General features: G+C 37.8%; 1 protein-coding gene across 12 annotated transcripts in view; it reads left to right on the forward strand.

The window, feature by feature from the left end:
- Window positions 1-21425, forward strand: part of MAST4 (microtubule associated serine/threonine kinase family member 4) — a 564457-nt gene that overhangs the window by 505706 nt on the left and 37326 nt on the right. For all 12 annotated transcript variants that reach the window (XM_064376019.1, XM_012462235.2, XM_064376020.1 and 9 more), the window contains 6 exons: window positions 492-593; window positions 4253-4385; window positions 8915-8982; window positions 11193-11278; window positions 18958-19166; window positions 20520-20658. In XM_064376019.1, coding sequence (XP_064232089.1) covers window positions 492-593; window positions 4253-4385; window positions 8915-8982; window positions 11193-11278; window positions 18958-19166; window positions 20520-20658 — 737 coding nt within the window. The remainder of the gene's footprint in view (window positions 1-491; window positions 594-4252; window positions 4386-8914; window positions 8983-11192; window positions 11279-18957; window positions 19167-20519; window positions 20659-21425) is intronic.

Genomic DNA, 21425 nt, shown 5'->3' on the forward strand with positions numbered 1-21425 from the left:
ACTAATTTATAGGTGAATCATATTGTATATGTGAAATATATTTCAAGAATTTGTTAAGTGTCCAGGATAACAGAAGCAGTCCTTCACTGTATTAGCCATTCTTATGTCCAAGATGGTCTATCTGGAAAATCAAGGTTCTTGATCAGCTTCCTACTCTACTTGTACCATGTGCTTAATGTGTCGTAAACTTGTAATGTCTCCTTCATTCATGGTTCACATTAAGCGCCCTTTGATTTGATTTTTAGCACAGATAATCTATCAGAGCTTTGCAATTAAGGTTTAGCTAATAGAAAGATTTTGTAGATATAGGCATTTAACGGTGTTCATTTATATACAGATAAGGTCTGTTCTTTTTATCAGTCTTTTAACAGTATTTTCTAAATCACTCGATTTTTTAACATTTGCAATGATCTAATTAGCATGCTTTGCTGATTTTCTTTTCCATTTAGTGGAGCAACTGCATCATCACTCTCTTTATTGCTTTTTCATAGGCTCATGATCGTTCAGAAAGTGGAGAGTTGGCATTTATTAAACAACTAGTTCGAAAGATCCTAATTGTTATTGCCCGCCCTGCTCGGTTATTAGAGTGCCTGGTAAGTTGCCCCTCAATGTGACTATATTATTTATTGTTAACTGGGGAAAGCAGTAACCATCAGAAAGCTCCAGCTTCATTTAGTTTCAAACACCAGAGCTAAATGGAAAGAGTCAAGGGGAACTACAATTTGTGAATGTTTATGATGACATTAATATGTGACTTGTCCTTTCTAATTTTAAAGAGACTTCTAGGACTTTTGCTGTATTAAGTGATAGTCATATCATATTCTAGTCAAACTTGAAATATAATCATGAAATAATATGCTTGACCTTAGCATAATTACTTTATGTCACAGCTAATTTAAAATGCTTGCCGTATCTCACTTTTTTGGAGTTGCCAAGATGCAGAGAAGGAATAGAGATAAATGCAGAGATAAATAGTGACCTGTGATTATAATTATTATTTGTCTCTAAAATGTGGCAAGTTAGAAAATAAGTGCTGGCTAGCATCCCATTTGGGAAAATACAGTAGAGCCTCATGTAGACCTGAAGGAATGAGACTTTTAGAGATGATTAGTTTATTTTGACAATTATATATTTTTGGCTAGGCTCAGTGGCTCATGCCTGTAATCCCAGCACTTTGGGAGGCTGAGATGGGTGGACTACCTGAGGTCAAGGAGTTCAAGACCAGCCTGGCCAACATGGTGACACTCCGTCTCTACTAAAAATACAAAAATTAGCCAGGTGTGATGGTGCATGCCTATAATTGCAGCTACTCAGGAGGCAGAGGCAGGAGAATCACTTGAACCCCAGAGGAGGAGGTTGCAGTGAACCGAGATCACACCACTGCACTCCATTCTGGGTGATAGTATGAGACTCTTGTCTCAAAAAATATAAAATAAAAATAAAAAAGGAATACAATTATACATTTTGGTCAGTGATCATTTTCTTGTTTAAAAGTTTTTATGAAATTCTGATTTGAGGTTTCAGTTAAAACTGTGAACAAATATTAAGCTGTGGACATAAGAATTATTTTATGTCCCCAGCTTAATATTTGTTCACAGTTTTAACTGAATATAGGGTAATATAGCATCAAAACTAACTTTTAATTCCACTGGCTATTAAGGTAATTATAACACCGCATACGATACAGCTTCTCAGAAATCCACACACACATACATAATGCGTATATGGTTGCAGTGCTTTGGTCTTGCCCTTATTTTAACTACTACCCATAATGGTTTATAATGGTGAAATAGTCACAGCACCATAAATATATATCAATGCCTTGTAAGACACAGAGAGAAAAATCTTAAGAAGAAAGGTAGGGAGTTGGGAGGTGTAGGAAAGGGCTTTTTATCAATGGTGAGGACCCTTAGAATCATAGACTTAAAGACACCATTTGACACTGAGTGTCTCTGGAAGGCTAAAAGGAAAAAAAATATCTTGGATGCCTCAGGGAGAACTGGGTGACTAGTAAATCCAGGTAGAAGAGTTAGTTAACTTTTTACTGCCTCTCCTGTTGTAGCTTTTGAATTAGGGACCACATATTGGTACTTCCCACAGTTGTTTAATTTAGGGGAAAGTGTCATTTAGCATTAAAACTTGTTTTTCTGGGCAACAGCAGATATGCTAAGAGCAGATCTTTCTTTAAAGGAGGAAATTAACTTTCTACAGTAATCACTCATAATTAGAGGAGAAAAAAATATAGCTTCTCAAAGATAGAAACGAGTGAACTTAGAAGTAGCTCAGAAATATTGCTGCTTTCAAAGTACTCTTTAAAACTTAGATGAAACTGGAGTTTCATTGTATTAGGGGATGCTTCCCCCAACCTACCATCTTATCCCTACAGTACCCAGGCTTGCTCTGTCAGTCACTGAAGTAGTTATGTATGTAAAAGGCACCGAGTATTTATATTGGTTTGACTTTACTCCATTTGCAGCAAGTTTTTTTAAATATGGGCTTTAGAAACTCTTGAGTAATTCTCAGGTGAAATGCTGAGATTCCAAACTTGCCTATTTTCGGGAATAATCAAAATGGAAAAGATCCTGGGGGAAAAAAATTCCAGAACTATAACTGACATTAATAACTGGGCTTTAAATCTATAAGCATAATTGTTTACAACACATAAATCTTTGCCCTTTGGCATATGCCCTTTGGGCATAGAGGGAAAAACCAAACTTGGTTTCTCCTGCTATAGTCTCACAATGTGATTCTGACACCAGTTGTGTGAGAACCCCACACAACAAGCAAGCAAGCAGTTCTGCAGCAGACACCAGCTGGATGTCCTTCAATTCCAATCCAACACTATCTACCCAGAGATAGCATCAGATCCCACAGGTTGAGGGATCAGTTCCACAAGAGTGCACCTATTTCCAGTGCCACTTGCAAGCTCCACATTGTTTTACCTGTGCTTCTTACCATCTGCCTGTAAACCCAGGTTCCCATGACCCCCTCTTTAGGTTTGATTAGTTTGCTAGAGCAGCTCACAGAACTCAGGGAAACACTGAGGTTTACCAGTTTATTATGAAATACATTAAAAACTGTGCAGGTGATGAGCTGCATAGGGTGAAGCTTGGGGAAAGGAGTGCAAAGCTCCATAGGTGCACTACCTTCCAGAAAACTCCACACATTCAGCTATCTGGAAGCTCCCCAAATGTAGTCCGTTTTGGTTTTATGGAAGCTTCATTACATAGGCATGTTTGATGACATCATTGACCATTCTTGATCCACTTAACCTTCAGCCCCTCTCTGAAGTGGAGGTGAGGATAGGGCTGCAACTCCTAACCCTCTAATCCTATGGTAGGTTCCCCAGACAACCTGCCCTCTTCCAGAGACTTAACCAGGAGTGCCCAGCCACCAGTCAAGTCACTAGAGTACACAAAGCCACTATTACTTTGTATATTCCAAGGGTTTCAGGAGCGGTATTTCAGAAAACAGGATGAAGACCAAAAATACATTTGATAGTATCACAGCATTCATCTGGAGTGTGGTGATCCTGAAGATTTTTATTATACACTAGAAGCAACAGACACACACACACACACATACACACACACACACACACACACACACACACAAATTAAATAGGAAAAATATATTCCCAAAATTTTATAGAAGACAGAGGCTTTAATTTCCTATTTTTCTTTTCTTTCTTGGTCTTTACATTATGTGACTAGTAGTAACTTAATTTTATAGGTAACTAATAAAAAAATAGTATCTTTGAAGTTTTTCTTTCTGATGTTTTTGGATATTTCTATATTAAGAGAGTTTCCTGCAGCATTTTTGAGTAAATGTATTCTAACATTCCTTTTGTTGTTGGTTGAGTGGAGAGAGAAATTGAATCTCAAATCTTCTGGATGGAAATTCCCAGATTTTATAACTTTGCTAGAAAGGCACAATTAAAAATCAGACCTGTTCATTTCTGATGAGATAGATCTTAAGTGGAGCATAGTACCTTCATAGTTACATTACAAGCAAATTGGAAATGATCATTATCTTTGGGTTATCAAGTGCATAAATGTGTTGGCTTAGAATATGAATAGGCTTCAAATATGAAGTGAGAATTACATACTTTTTAAAGCCATTTGCCTCCTTTCTGTGTAAGTAACCTAAAGCCATGTATATCCAGCAGTTTTATTGTGAATGGGATTTATGTAATAAAACCTCAGACAATTTTGGCTCAAAGAAGTATCCATCTGTGTTTGTCTTCTACTAGGAATTTGATCCGGAAGAATTTTACTACCTATTGGAAGCAGCAGAAGGCCATGCCAAAGAAGGACAGGGTATTAAAACTGACATTCCCAGGTACATCATTAGCCAACTAGGACTCAATAAGGATCCCTTGGAAGGTGAGTCCCTGGACTGGTCCTACCTTTGACTTTGTTTATATACTGTCGCCTCATAGAAGAAATCTAAGTGGCAGATCTTTATTTTTCCTTATGTTTTGACTCTATCTGTTGAAAAGTCCATATTTGGGGACTGGTTGCTATTTGAAGAAAATAGCCATAAATTGGGTCCTGAGACGTGAATGAGTGTGGCCCATTTTGTGTCTGCCTAGAGTGTGAGTCAGGCCTTGACATCCTAGCAGCCTGTCAGACTGAGAATGCCAGAGTGTCCCAGAAGGGTTTCGATTTCAGTCTTCACTAAGTAGTTTTTCTCTTGCAGAGCTCAGTTGGGCTCTTCTTGAGAGTACTTTTAATTTTTAAAATGTTGCTAAAGAAATTATCATTAATTAAACTGACATTTTAATTTGGAAGTAATGTAATAGATGGTAAATTACTTTAAATTGAATACAGTATTCATAGGTATATTCTTGTTTACTTAAAGTATAAAAAAGTTATATAGAGGAGAGTCTATAAAAATGTTTTTTTAAACTTATAAAAGGATTTATAGGCTGGGCGCAGTGGCTCACGCCTGTAATCCCAGCACTATGGGAGGCCAAAGTGGGCGGATCACGAGGTCAGGAGTTGGAGACCAGCCTGACCAATATGGCGAAACGCCATCTCTACTAAAAATACAAAAATTAGCTGGACATCGTGTTGTGTGCCTGTAATCCCAGCTACTCAGGGGGCTGAAGCAGGAGAATTGCTTGAACCCAGAGGGCAGAGGTTGCAGTGAGCCGAGATGGCACCACTGTACTCCAGCCTGGGCTACAGAGTGAGAATATGAGACTCTGTCTCAAAAAAATAAAAATAAAAAAGGATTTATGGTTGATTCACATTTTAAAATAATATTATTAAATTAAATATAGAGAATAGGAAGCATTCTGCTAGTGAATTTTGAAAAATCTGATATAGGTAAAATACTCCCCCACAACCCGTTCCTGTTCATAATGATTTAGGATTATCATTTGTAACATTTAGGTTATATACTCCCCAAAAAGACTCAAAACTATCATTGACTCCTTCATTCAACATTGTCCTCCTGGTTCATTAAATTGAATTTGCAAACAGTGTTTATCTTGTTATTGTTTGTAATGGCGGTAAATGTTGTCACAGAGATTTTCCCATCTGAAGCTAGGAAACCTGCTGCTCTCTGCCCTGCTCTCCAGTTTCCCGGCTTTGTTTGCTCCTATGACCATCGTATCTTTGCTTCCAGTGAAATGATGCATGCATTACTGTGAGATAATGCCAGATAAATTTATACTGTACTGAAAGCAATTCCACAACAGATTCATCACTTATCAGAGACTGGTGGTTGCTTTTCTGAAAAGTTCCCTGGGGAGAGATTTTTCCCCATGGCTTTTAAATTACCATCTTTACCTTTTTGAATCATGAGTCTTCAGAAATGGTTTAAATCAATGAAATAAAAAGGGCAGATGTTTAATGGTATTTAGATGAGTTTTAAAAATCACTTCAGGCATTACAAAATGATGCCTTAGCTTCCTGCTTCAAAAGCTGACTCTTGGTTCCATTCCATTACTACCCACTGCTTACAAATAATATGTATTTCTCAGATAATAGTTACTTAGCAGAAATTCTATTTAAAACAGAGCCATCTTTTAATTTGTTTTTTTATGAAAATAGTTGGAGTGGGGGAGGCTGTCAAAGTAGATTATAGTGACTCTTCACGCCGGTGTGGTTAAGATTGAGTCAGCTCTTGAATCCTAGACCAAGTGAGTTCTTTAGTTTTCTTACCTGGCAATAGCTATCACGGTAGGCTGAAGTTTGGCAGATGAATAACCTGAGGCCCATGTATGAACTATGTTTATAGAGGCTCTAAAAAAAATGAATAGTGATCTTTGACAAGTTCAGAGTTTAATCACTGGAAATTGTGTTGTTTTTTAACTGTTGACCCTTAATTTATGATCTGAGGTTAGTTTTTGTTATTATTTTTTTTTTTAAACTTCTCGCTCCGTTGCCCAGGCTGGAGTGCAGTGGTACAATCTCAGCTCACTGCAACCTCCGCCTCCTGAGTTCAAGCGATTCTCCTACCTCAGCCTCCTGAGTAGCTGGGACTACAGGTGTGTGCCACTATGGCCAGCTAATTTTTGTATTTTTAGTAGTAACGTGGTTTCACCATGATGGCCAGGCTGGTCTTGAAATCCTAACCTCAGATGATCCACCCACCTCAGCCTCCCAAATTGCTGGGATTACAGGCGTGAGCCACCGTACCTGGCCCTGAGGCTAGTTTTTAATCTGTTTGTTAACATTTGAAATATGACTTTTCCACATAATTTAATAAACAATTACACCAAGATAAGTGGATCACCTGAGGCCAGGAGTTAAGAGACTAGCGTGGCTGATATGGTGAACCCTGTCTCTACTAAAAATTCGATATTAGTTGGGCGTGGTGGCGAATGTCCGAATGTCCGTAGTCCCAGCTACTTGGGAGGCTGAGGCAGAAGAATCGCTCAAGCCTGGGAGGCAGAGGTTGTAGTAAGCCAAGATTGCGCCACTGTACTCCAGTCTGAGCGACAGAACAAAACTCCTAGAAATAAATAAATAAATAAATAAACAATTAAAAACTTTGATTATTCTACATTTGTTTCCCTTTCTTGTAAGCATCTAAACCAATGATACCTTAGGCCTATCCTTTGAAGGTTGCAAATTGGGAGTTTTGGAGTTGGGCTGCCCAGGTTTGCACCCAGAGCCAGCACTGCATGCTCAATGTCCAGTTATTCCAGAATCTAGAATTTATAAATTTTTATCTAAAGGTAATACTCCAATGTTGTTTTGCTTTGGATATGTGAACCTTGACCATCCAAACTGATGCACCTCTTTGTGCCTCAGTTCTTCCATAAAAATGAGATAATAATAGTATTTATTTATAGGATTGTTTTGAGGATTATATGTTTGTCTTTGTAATTGCTTAGCCTAGTAAGTGCTTAATATGTTAACTGCTGTTGCTATTTTATTTAAACACTACTGATTTTGCCCCTTTGTCTGAGAGCCCTTCCAACTGGATACATTTTAGTTTACCTCCAAGACCATAAATCCAAGATGCTAGTCACACTGGATATTGACATCATTTAAATGAAACCAAGAAAGTGCATAGTTTGTGCTGAGCTCATTTTTATTCTGGAATTTCCCCTATCAATAAATTGAGAAAGTTATTGTCAATGTCCAGTTATTCCAGAATCCATATTTATAAATTTTTATCTAAAGGTAATACTCTAGTGTTGTTTCGATTTATATCTCTTATGTATAATGTCTGCCCAAAAGGGAGAATCATATTTATAAGAACATGAATACCTAAAATAAGAACCTAAGAAATAATTTTTTTAATTATTTAATTTTAAATAAAATTATGTTTAAGTTGAAAATTTTAAATTTAATATATTTGGATGCACACAACAATATGTAACTGAAAACTATGACTTTTATTAGGCATGTTCAATTTTGAAAAATTGGAAAGTACAAGTTAAAGAAGAAAACATTAATTACCTGTGATCCTATCACTCAGATAAGTCCTGTCATAGTTTTAGAGAAAATTATTTCATGGTTTTTAAATAAAACATGATTTTTTTAAGTATAAAAAAGAAAATGAACAGTAAAAGCATTAGATTTTCTCATTTACCTCTATGAATTCAATGATGCATTCCAATGTGAGTTGAGCAATTTAGACACCTTTGTCTCTTTTAATCACCAGGGTAGTACTTAAAACTGCTGTCAAGCATGTGATATCCAATCCAAGATTGATTACACAATATAAGTAATAGTAATAAATAACAATCAACATTTAATGAGCTCTTAATTTTTAGTCAGTATGCTAAGAGCTTTACATGCATTATCACATACAGTACTCATAAAAAGCTCTAAGAAGTAAGTAATGTTGTTTACATTTTACAAGGGAAGAGCTTGAAGTTAAAGGTCAGTCAGTAAGTGCAGATAGTAGTGGTAACCTAAGTCTTTTAACCTCCAAATCCCTCTTAACCACCATTATTACTTCCTCTCTGGCAAATTCTTAGTATCTTTGGCAGGTTATTTCTCAGTAGATATGAAGGAATAGAACAAGAGATAAGCACTACAACTTAAGAATCATTCCCTAGTTGTAGTCAGTGCTTCTTTGATGCCTACCAGAGCCTGGAAAGACTTGCCTGTCTCAGATACCTGATTCTAAGCAGAGATGTTGACCTACCGAAGCCTTTCCAAGCTGTGGTGATTGCATAGCCAATGAGATCCTATGCCCAGCCTCTAAAGTTCCTATGTCTAGGTGTTTGCAAGAAATGGAGTTCCAGTGAGGGGTATATAATGAACAATTTCAAAATACCAATTGCTGCCTCTTTTTAGATTTAAGATTTTTCCATGGGCACATTGGAGTATAGAGCAGTTTGTTTAATATGGGAGAAATTATTTTTCTTTTGTTTCAGCTTAGTATTCTTATCCAATTGTGATATTTTTATAAAGCTTTACTTGCTTTTTTTTTTAAAACTTAGAAATGGCTCAATTGGGAAACTACGATAGTGGGACAGCAGAAACACCAGAAACAGATGAATCAGTGAGTGTAAGTATCTTTCTTGTTGAAATATGATGTTGGTTTTTCTGTTTAGCATCTGGAGACTTTGGCTGTGTTAGTTTATTTACGCACCAAATGTTTATTATGCTTCTATGTGGAGGGCACTGTGCCAGGCGCTAAGCATACAATTTTAGCCCCTTCCTTCAAAAAGAAACAAAACTTAATAAAAAATCACATGCAAAAATAGAAATGATAAATAGGAATAAGATCTGTGAAGAAAAAAGACCATGTACTACTAGAATATAACATAAAGATATTCGCCATAGTCCGTCCAGTCCCCCAAAATTTCCCAAGGAAATGGCACTTGAGCTCAATGTAACAGATTACTAGGGTGAGAAGGGGTAAAAGGAACATCCACAGGGTACATCAGAGGACTAAGAGCAAGGGAGACAGGAGAAACTAGAGCACTTGGGTAAAAACTGGATGCTTAGGTCCCTGTTGTTCATGTTTGTCAGGTGTTTTGTTTTTGTTTTTTAAGAGCAATGGGAAGTGACTGAACTTTGGAGGAGGTGTATGGATATATGGGAGTGGGAAGAGTGGACAGGGAGATAACACAATCAGAGTTATGGATTGAACAAAATCACACTGATTGCAGTGCAGAAAACAGTGGTGTGGGAGGAGGAGGGAGGGGTGACCATGTCGAAGCCAGTTCAGAGGCTGCTGCAGTGGCATAGGAGAGAGGCTCTGGATGCTGGTGCCATTCTCCTTAATTGTGAACACCAAAAGAGGAAACACAATGGAGCAGCTTAGGGGTTAGGAAAGCAGGAGCAGGTTGTGTATCCTGGGGGATAAGAACCCAGGCTCTGGGGTCAGGTTGCCTGGATTTGAAGATACTCTGCTTTCTACTAGCTGGGGAATGGGGGAAATTTCTCTGTGCCTCAGTTTCCTTGTTTATGAAAGCGTAAATGAGATTTTTATGTAAAACGGTTAGGACAGTATCACATAGTAAGTGCTAAATAAATGATAGCTATTCTTGTTAATTTTATTATCTGATTCATAATTTTGAATGTATCGAGACTAAAGTTCTTTTTAAACATGCAAGAAGATCCATCAAACTGGCAACTGACACTCAGAGGGAGTTTCTGGTAGAAGTGGAAGTGACTTAGGAGTCATCCATGAACATAAATGAGATCACTCAGGTAGGGAAGAGTTAATGAGATTAGAGAGCCTTGTACAGAGCCTTGCAGCCCAGAGCCATGAAAGAGCAGTCATAGTGAGTGAATTACCTTCTGAGCCAGTACGAAGTAGGAAAAAAAAAAAAAAGAATAAAAAATTAAAAGAGTAATAGTGAGTGACTGAACAAGTAAGTGGTCCCAGTCTTGAAGTCTAGAGGAGACAGATGTTTTGGGTTGAAGAGGTCACATAGCCCCAAGGCCAGAGTGTTGGGTGGGTTATCTTTGTAGACACTGAAGACACCCTGGATAGAGAGCTCTTGCGCAGAGAGGAAGATGGGTAGCCAAGTCTTCTAAAAACGAGTGGGACGACAGGGTCAGCAATGACAGTACTGAGTTGAGGATGATGGCATTTCTTCCAAACAATAGAAAGAGAATTCTGGACTCTTGCACAGGGGAGCAAAGAGCTGGTAACTCCCTCTCCAGACTAAGATAAATGGGGCATGAGAGAATTTTTTCTATTCCTATCCTTTGAGCTAAACTTTTTGAAGAGCTGTCTTTTTGAAACTTGTTTTGTTAGCCATGTTAGATTTCTGGCATGGAAGTAGAGAAAGGCAGGCATTCTATACTTGGGTGTTCCATGCGTTGCCTACTACTTTTCTGAGCAGTGAAGAGTGCCATAGGAACGAAAGAGACATGCTGTGTCAGGGATAGAGCCCCATGTAGAGTCACTGCAGCCCATTCTTTTCTGGCTGACTGAAACCAAAAGGAAAACTTGGCATTTTGGAGTTAAATCTCAAAATGTTAAGACTAGGACAAGATTAACCTGAGCAGTTTACAAAATTAAAATCATGAATTGTCCCTGGTTGCCTAGAAATGTGTATTTGCTTAAGTGCAATGTCACGAGGAGTTTGTCAGCATTGTTGTAGATGATGGCTCTGTAAAGCTGTCCCTCAGGTTCCTGTGGCTGGAATACTGTACTTCAACATATTACATAATATAGCATGTAATTCAAGTATTATCTATTTTGCTGATAAAATAATTTTCTTCTAAACTACCTTTTAACTTCCATATTTTGTTTCCAAGAGCTCTAATACCTCCCTGAAACTTCGAAGAAAACCTCGGGAAAGTGATTTTGAAACGATTAAATTGATTAGCAATGGAGCCTATGGGTGAGTAATTCAAGAAAAGCTCTCTGTTGTATTTCTACACACTCAAGTAATGTATTTATTCTTCACATTTATCTAAGGCCAAATAGATGCTGTATAGGGACTTGACCTTTTAGATTACTGCTCCTTCCCTGAGGCTTGTGCTGTGCAGCCGAAATCACTTCTTACTGGACACCTCATCAGAAAACATGCCAAGTGACCAAGGAGTTACTTTAGAGGGTTGGAGAGGAAGACTTGAAAGGAAAAATTTTGTTTACTCTTCTTTCTGCCTCCTTCATTTTTGCACTTTTGGGTTAAAAGAAGTACCTGACTCTTGACTGAGATATATGTGTATATATTAAATACTATATTATATATAATCATATATTTATAATTTTCTATATGGTATTACTACATGACAGTTAGCCTGTATTTCCTGTATGACCAGCAGACAACCTTAAGATAAATGTCTTTAAATAAGTCTGGTTGAAAATTTAGAGCAGAAGTGTCCAATCCTTTGGCTTTCCTGGGCCACACTGGAAGAAGAACCGTCTTGGGCCACACATAAAATACATTAACATGACCAACAGGTGATGAACAACAACAACAACAATCACAGAAAACTCATAATATTTTAAGACAGTTTACAAATTTGTGTTGGTCGGCATTCAAAGCTATCCTGGGCTGCATGCGGCCCGGTGGCTGAGGGTTGGACAAGTTTGATTAAGAGTAATTTTAGTTTAAATTAAATTAAAAGATTTAGTAATCTTTTAGTCTTTATTTTTATTACCACAATTTTTTTTTAATTTTGTTTTTTTTTAATTTAATTTTTTTTTCTTTTTTTTCTTATTGCATTTTAGGTTTTGGGGTACATGTGAAAAACATGCAAGGTTGTTGCATAGGTGCATACGTGGCAGTGTGATTTGCTGCCTTCCTCCCCTTCACCTATATCTGGCATTTCTCCCCATGCTATCCCTCCCCAACTCCCCACCCACCGCTGTCCCCCCCACTCCCCCCAACAGACCCCAGTGTATAGTGCTCCTCTCCCTGTGTCCATGTGTTCTCATTGTTCAACACCTGCCTATGAGTGGGAAGATGTGGTGTTTGATTTTGTGTTCTTGTGTCAGTTTGCTGAGAATGATGTTTTCCAGGTTCATCCATGTCCCTACAAAGGACGCGAACTCATCGTTTTTGATGGCTGCATAATATTCCATGGTGTATATGTGCCACATTTTCCCTGTCCAGTCTATCATCGATGGGCATTTGGGTTGGTTCCAGGTCTTTGCTATTGTAAACTGTGCTGCAATGAACATTCGTGTGCATGTGTCCTTATAGTAGAACGATTTATAATCCTTTGGATATATACCCAGTAATGGGATTGCTGGGTCAAATGGAATTTCTATTTCTAGTTCCTTGAGGAATCGCTACACTGTTTTTCACAATGGGTTGAACTAATTTACACTCCCACCAACAGTGTAAAAGTGTTCCTATTTCTCCACATCCTCTCCAGCATCTGTTGTCTCCAGATTTTTTAATGATCACCATTCTAACTGGCGTGAGATGGTATCTCAATGTAGTTTTGATTTGCATTTCTCGAATGACCATTGATGATGAGCATTTTTTCATATGCTTGTTGGCCTCATGTATGTCTTCTTTTGTAAAGTATCTGTTCATATCCTTCGCCCATTTTTGAATGGGCTTGTTTGTTTTTTTCTTGTAAATCTGTTTTAGCTCGTTGTAAATTCTGGATATCAGCCCTTTGTCAGACGGGTAGGCTGCAAAAATTTTTTCCCATTCTGTTGGTTGCCGATTCACTCTATTGACTGTTTCTTTCGCCATGCAGAAGCTGTGGAGTTTGATTAGATCCCATTTAAATTTTTTTTTTTTTTTTTTTTGCGATCCTAAGATCTTGCTCTGTCGGTCAGGCTGGAGCGCAGTGGTGCAGTCATAGCTTACCCACTGCAGCCTCTAACTCCTATACCAGGATTTTCAAAATTGAACTGTATGCTCTAATCGAATCATATTAATAGTGCTCCTTCCTTCATCCATTTTTATAGACACACATTTTCCTCCTTGTGGCAGTAAATAGTGACAAGATTCATCTGAGTTACTGATAGTTTAGAAGGTAATTAATGCACAAACTATGACCTGATGTATTTTAGATAGCCCAAGAATTCTCATTTAATTAAGTGTTAATCCCAATTCCATCTGTATATGAAGAGCAATAAACAATCTCATAGACATTTATTGCCATTTACCACACAGATGAGCAGATGAAATAAAAGAGGTTTTTGTTGTGCCACAAGGGATGTTTCTGTTACCATTTTTTCACCTCGAATATTTTCCACACCATTAACTTAGGAACTTAAATATTTGTGAGTCCCTTCTATGCTTCACTGATTTGTTTTCAGGATATGTCAAATGCCATATTTCCTGTTGTGGCTTATAAATGCTTTCTGATGTTGTATTTTTGCAATATTTTATTTTTCAAGGACTTCATTGAAACTTTTCTATCTAGGAAGATGGTTCTAGCATGCAATTCTTTGTGGTTCCTATTTGCTTATCATTTGTTTTCTAGTTCTTTACACTTTTGGAAATGACTTGGAGATTTCTTTATTCATTAGGGAGAAGATTAAAATTTGATTTAATGGGTGTATGGGTTTGAGCACTGCCAGATTTTATTAGCAGTGGAATTCTGGAATAAGATTATCTATGAAGCACCACTTTTAAAAATTTGGGCATCTATCTTAGCAGTATTTGGAGTTCTAACTGGTTGAGTAAACCCATTTGTAGTGCAATTAAACCACTGTATAGTAGATGAGGTATATCACACTTTAGGGAGTAGTTGGGAATATACAAGAAGTTAAACAAGCTGTGAATCAGTAAACACCCAGGATGCAGGCCAAGTCATTAATGGACTCACAAGCTGCCTGTGGGAGCCTCTGCTGATCGGCCAAAACTCTTTTTTTCTCCTTCTCTCTTCTCATATTTAATCACTCATTATATTTCTGATAGATGTTCTCTACATTTTAATAATCTTTAATTTGAAATTTGAATGGAACTACCCCTGTTGGTTTACCCAGTCAGTGAGGCTGATGGCAGACTTATGGGAACTGGCTGAACAAATGTATCTGCTACAGGTGGCTGAACTGGGCTTCTAGAGGCTTTCTTAGGTATCCATGTACAGGGTCTGCCACTCACATCAGTGGCTCAAAGAGACACCAATGCCATGACGCCTCAAAAATTGCTGCAGCTGGGAACTAACCCTGTCATTAGGAAGGGCTTCTATCTGTAGTGCTAAAACACACATGACTTTCTCAGCATCATACTTGGTGAAAATTCATGTTATAAAGCCAATTTGATAAACATCTGATTTCCTTCTCTGTTTAACATGCCTCTGATCTGGAACAGAACAGAACATTTCAGTGACTGGAAGTGAAATGTGCCTTTTTGCCAACTTAGTGCTTTATAGAAAGCTGGCGCCATGTGCCTGGCACTGCGCTGATTTCTTTATGTATGTTCTCTTCTCACAGAGCCCTTGTGTGGTAGTTGATATTATTTCCACTCACATGTAGGAAAGGAGAGGCCCCGAGATAGAGTCACAGATATCCTGATTCTAAGAGGAGCTCTTTTTCTCTTTGTAAGGTATCCATTTGTGAAAATGTTTAGCCATGCTAATTGGGGTGTAGATGTCCTACTTCTTCCAGTAAGCACTTCCACCAGGATCAAGTCATAACTTCAAGTGTTTTCAGAGTACAAGAATAAAATTGACTTAAAATTTTAAAAGTAAAAAACTAAGTTTGAAAGGCCCACCATTTCTTCCCCACTTTTCCTTTCCTTTTAATCCTGATGCACATGATTCTCTGTTACCTGTGAAGGGGCCCAGGACATGTCCCAGAGAGGCCCATGTGCGCAAATGGCATACGTCCCATTTCCCACATGCTCTCCCTGTAGCCCTTCTCTCAGCTGTCCTCTGGCACACGCATCCTTGTTCCCACGTGGAGATTTGCTAGCACCAAGTTACGTATTGGGCTCTCAGAGTCGTGCATAATTTTATACACGCTAGACATTCATGCTCGCAATAGGGCTGATTCATTCTGCTCCAGATCCTGTCAGCTTCTACTTCCACTCTTCCCCACCCTCCCACACCTCAGTTCTGCATGGGTAGGGAGAAGCTTGGCTCGGAGAGAACTAGCGTCCTTGGTTACCTCTTCCCCGCCCCCCACCTTCTACCCTTGGGTTTTCCTGTTTCACAGGGAGGTCAGTGTAGGAAGAGAGCAGAAGCAGCCTCTTCAAAGAAAGCACAACCTCTGGGACCAGAAAGCAGAGAAGAAACATGAAGAAGTTCAATGCAACTTTTAACACTGGAAGGTTTCCAGTCCACTTAACAGTGTTATATGCCTGGCTGTCAGATCTCTCCTTGTTTCTCTCTGTCTCTCTCTCTCTCTCACTTTGCTAACTTTAAGCAGATTTGGAACATCAACTTAAAAGAGGAAAGGCATATGTGATAGGCAACAATTATTACTCAATAAACAAATTTCAACATGACGAATAATATTCCCAAAGCAATACAGAAATGTAAAAACTCAAAAACAGACAAGAAAGCATACAGAAAATCCACCTACAACTAATTCTAATTAGGAAGTCTGTTTGACCTCTGTTACTTGATCAAGACATGCATGTCCTGAGGTGGTGATATTTCAAGCTACCTATAAGATTCTTTTAAATTGGTTTAGGTCAGTTTTCCCAAGGATTAACTGGTTATTTTAAGTACATCATAGCAAGGGAAAGCAGAAAGTCAAACAAAATTTCATGAACTGAAATTCTGAGAATAAAGACGAAAACCATTTTTCACACAGTGCCAGAGACCCAGTCAGGATGCTGGTCAAATTGGGCCTGAGGCATATTTGTCTTTTATTCTTTCATAAAATCATGTATGAGTCTCTTCTTCTTCCTTCACTTGGTATTCTCAAACATATTGCAGAGCAGTTGTTTATGTAAGAAATGGTGATTTTCAGTTGAAAATCAGAATAGCCACCTAGTGAGCATCTGTGAAATTCATAATCTATGTCTAAGGCTCCTCAGCACTAAACTTACTCCAAACCAAATATTGAAGGAAGAGATAGAAAGTAAGCTGCATGCCAATTGACTCTCGAGAATAGGCAAGCTATGATGGAAAGATGCTGGTTCCTCCCTGTCAGTGTTTTACATTCTTGCTTTCATTTTAAAATATGTATTCCCTGTTTGAAAAACATTTTTATCAATGCTTATCTTCTATTTAAGGGATGGCCAGGTTATTTCCTGTGCTCCTTTGTATCTCTGTCCTGCTACCATCATCTGATTAGGAGCAACTCTGTAGTTGGTTGTTTAATTTAAAAGTTGGTCAAAGTAGGAAATAATTTTAAAAGATACGTATTTTAAATATTTTAATTTAACCTAAATATATGTAAATTTCCTGGTCTTTTGATGGAAAATCTTTTCAAGAAAGCCAATATGAACCAGACTTACAAAATATTGTTTCTGTTTTCCAATTTTAGCTTTAATGGTGAAACAAAAACTTGAAGCAATATGAATGTAGGAATCTAGATTTTTGTTATTTTTTTCAACTTTTGCAAATCTTGTCACCTACATTAAATCAACAGGGATTTTATTTAGTAACTCAAATATATTAAGACTGTCTAAAAAATTTGTTGTTTTCTGTTAAACAGTCCTTTCCCTTTTTATACTCGTGTTTCATCAGTTTAAAGATTTGTTTAAATTAATCTTAATATCAAATCTAGCCAGCAGAACAGATGTGGGAATCCCTCAGAATCGTGGGAGCCCAAGGCTCTGGTCGTCCTGAAGAGGATTACCAGTCAGCGTGGAAAACGCTGGGCACCCAGCTTGCTGGTTTACAGTGGGAATGGCAGCACTGGATCATTCGGTGGCTTGATTATGGGGAGTGTGGTTAAGAGAGCATTTTACTCTACGGTGAAGGAAGAGCTAGAAAACAAAAGAAATGAGAAGGGAAGAAAAATTTGAGCAAAGCAAAATAATAATAATAATGTTTAGACCAAGACAAAAATGTAGATGTGTGATATGCCAAATGAAGGAAAAAGATGAGCATGGTGGGAAGACAGAGATAAAGATACACATATATGAAAGAAAAAGTAATTCCTAGCTGAATACTTAAGGGAAAATGTTAATGTTGATTAAACTGGGATTGAACATACATGAGATTTATGTCGGTAAATCACCCTGATATACTGATTGAGCAGGAGCATAGGGTGTCCTAGGCCCCCTTGCAGTCATTGCTCAGGGACAGTTAAGTAACTAGTAGAAAACGCATCTCAGATCACATACCCCCTGTTTTATAAGGTGGGCACTGGACACACTTTACTGTGATTGATGGCTCTACAGGCAAATTATTTCTTGTTTGATCATTAGAGATTTCAAACTTGTTCTCTCATGATATTAACAGTTGAGGAGGACTTGTGAGGAAGGAGCCTATCTAAGACACATTCCTTGTTGCTCATGATTTCCAGATGAGCTTTTAAGACTCTTCCTTCTAATTCTTTTCTTTACATTACCCTGAGCCTCAGTGGGTCCCTTGTCTTTACCCAGACATAATTGTCTCTATAAAGTATTGTTGAGACTTTAGGCAGAAATCGAGTGCCACCTGGTCTGGTGGTAAAGTTCCCTGCAGGACACCTTGACTTCAGGTCTGAGAGAACAGAAATGCAGCTCCATCACTGGCCTCCTGTTATGCCAGGAAGTGCCTTTCCTGTTGAAACAGTCATGGGGGTAGCAGTGCTGAGGACCGCAGTGAGGAAATATGTTACCCTTTGTTGCAGGACAGCCCCATATAATGTGTCACATACTTATTTATCTGGAAATTTCACTGGAAGTAAATTATTCTAAATTGGAAGCCAGATATTCTAAAAAGCTATGGGTTATTTTTGCAGATCCCAAGGGTATCATTTAGAAAATTATTGCTTTAGGGGCAGGGTAAGGTGGTGCATGCCCATAATCCTAGCACTTTGGGAGGCCGAGGAGGGCGGATCACTTGAGGTCAGGAATTTGAGACCAGCCCGGCCAACACAGTGAAACTCCGTCTCTATTAAAAAACACACAAAAAATTAGCTAGTCATGGTGGTGTGCACCTGCAATCCCAGCTACTCAGGAGTCTGAGGCAGGAGAATCGCATGAACCCAGGAGTCAGAGATTGCAATGAGCCGAGATCGTGCCACGGCACTCCAGCCTGGGTAACAAAGCAAGACTTCATCTCAAAAAGAAAAAAAAAATTATCGCTTTAGTTGGTTGAGAAATATGTGTGTAATTTTGTTAATTCTTTCCTGCTCTGACTTACGTATCGGATTTTGATGTGTTTGTGGAGAAACTGAAAATGTCAGCTCAGCTACCTATTAGGAAATACCTCACTCTGGGGACTCCTCATTTCCTTTCTTCACCAGTGAAGATGAATGTGATGACTGAATATGACCCTTGACTTTTAATTGAAAGAATTTGAAAAAAAAAACAAAAATCAATCTAGCCAAAGGAGTTTAGCCTGTGATGGGATGTTTGTAGCTGCCAGCTTGTGTGAGCTAAATTCCACCTGCCATGGGAACTTTTGAAGAGTTGATGATTTACATGGTTTACTGTATCCCCAAAACATCCTTACTTTCTCTGTTCCTGCCAACCTCAATACTTGTGCTCCTTTTCAGGGCAGTCTACTTTGTTCGGCATAAGGAATCCCGGCAGAGGTTTGCCATGAAGAAGATTAATAAACAGAACCTCATCCTTCGAAACCAGATCCAGCAGGCCTTTGTGGAACGAGATATCCTGACTTTCGCAGAAAACCCCTTTGTTGTCAGCATGTATTGCTCCTTTGAAACAAGGCGCCACCTTTGCATGGTCATGGAGTATGTGGAAGGTATATCAGTATTGGGCACAGAGAACACAACACCTGTACCCAGAAATCCCTTGCTCATTTGTGTTGTTGAAGCTTTCTGTATTTGTGCCACATAATGGCTGTATCCACCTAGGAACTGAAGCCAGGCAATGAGATGGCTGCATTCCCAGTCATTATCTTCTGATAATTGCTTGTAAAGTGCCTGCTCTACTGTAACAAAGGGAAAATTAGTGCTCTCTGGAAAAAGGTTGTTTATCTTTTTTAATAGTTTTTAATCCTAACTACCTCCTCTCAATTGGTCATTAAAGTTGGAATATAGGTGATTGGATTTTTTTCTACTTATTTTTATTACATATAAAAGTACTCATCACAATTAGTCTTCTTACAGAAAGAATTAAATATATATTCTTTTCAGTCTATGGTATGAAATAAAAGGGAAAAGGAGATGCATTCGAGAAAATGCACCCAGTCTTCCTGATTTGCAGCTTTTTCTTTCTTTAAGAGGTTTGTGGTCTACCTTTTCAATGCTCCGAGTAATCGTATTTCTATCAGTTTTACATTACGTTTATGAGTTCAAGTGACCATGACTTGTTGACATAAAGTTAACATGAATAACTTAAGCTGTTGTCACTGAACAGAATCCCAAAACTGTAAAACTCAAAGAAACATTAGGTATCCTTTTAGTTTAATCTTTCCATTTCATAGATGAGTGAAATAAAGTCCAAGAAAGGAAGACTTACTAGATATTGAATGGTAGATAAAAGGCAAAAACATAGCTTGCCTTTTTTTCACCCGGTTTTCTTTCTACCACACCAATATTTTGCTCTTTTAACCTCTGTTGTTGTTATCTTAACAAAAACAATAACTAACATTTATCACATATTTAATATGTGATATGTATTGGGCAATATCCTAAGTTCTTTATATAGATTATCTCATTTACTTCTCATGAGAATTCTAACAAGGATGACATTATTACCATCCTCATGTTACAGATGAAGGAACCAAGAATAGCTTGGTAAGAGGCAGAGCTAGAATTTGGACTCAGGTAGCGTGATTCTAGAATCCATGTTTTATGCTGGTATATTTTAAATTGTTACCATCATCCTAAAATTATGCTAGCAGTTCTTCAAAGTACAGTTTCACTTCAGAGCCAAACCTTCTCTCCTATGAATACTACTTCTTAAATAAAAATCTGTATTTTCTCCATACCATAGCTTAGTTAGAAACATGATACGTTAGCACACAGACTGCAGTTATGACTGTGATATGCTGTGAGTAGAGATGATTTCACCTTGAAATTCTGTAGTCTAAACTGATGGTCTTCATTAAGCCTTGATGCTGTAGCTACTAACTCTTTTTCCTGTGTTATAGGGGGAGACTGTGCTACTTTAATGAAAAACATGGGTCCTCTCCCTGTTGATATGGCCAGAATGTACTTTGCTGAGACAGTCTTGGCCTTGGAATATTTACATAATTATGGAATCGTACACAGGGATTTGAAACCAGACAAGTATGTACACAAATGAAATATATGTCTTCTTTTGCCCAATACAAAGTTCTTGTATGTTTATAAAGATGTTTTCTTTTAATGCAATGCACATTTTAAAATTCTTCCATACATAATATCCAAAATGAGTTGTTTTAACAATATATATGGTAATTTTTATGTAAATCTTTAAAGGATATGCTTATGTGAAGTTCAGGAAACTCATGGAAAAAAGGATATGATGTGTGTATATTTTTTTTATGATTATACCTTAAGTTCTAGAATACATGTGCAGAACGTCAGAACGTGCAGGTTTGTTACATGGGTATACACTTGCCATGGTGATTTGCTGTACCCATCAACCCATCCTCTACATTACGTATTTCTCTTAATGCTATCCCTCCCCTAGCTCCTCACCCCCAATGATGCTTATATTAATAACTTATCAGCAACAAGAGAAAAAGATAATGATAAAGCCAGAGTTAATTTTTAAAAATTTTTAAAAATGATGTAAATGTGATAATAGCTTCATAGAATGCTACTAGTTGTTTTCTGGATAGTTTCTTTATTTGATGTCATTCTTAGATTACTCTTTCCTGCTCCAAGATGAAATGCTTGATACTACATTCTGTTTTACTCACAATTTAATTTTTTATTAATGTTTAATTTATGTGAAATTCATTTTGGTGTCTGGTTTGAAATAGACTTTTTTCCCCAGATGACTAGGTATTCATCTTGACACCATTTATTAAATATTTCATGCTTTCTCCAGTAATTTGAGATGCCTCTGA

This window comes from Aotus nancymaae, unplaced genomic scaffold (genome assembly GCF_030222135.1).
Source record: "Aotus nancymaae isolate 86718 unplaced genomic scaffold, 86718_ANA_hifiasm-v0.15.2.pri h1tg000014l, whole genome shotgun sequence".
In the NCBI taxonomy this organism is placed as follows: Eukaryota; Metazoa; Chordata; class Mammalia; order Primates; family Aotidae; genus Aotus; species Aotus nancymaae.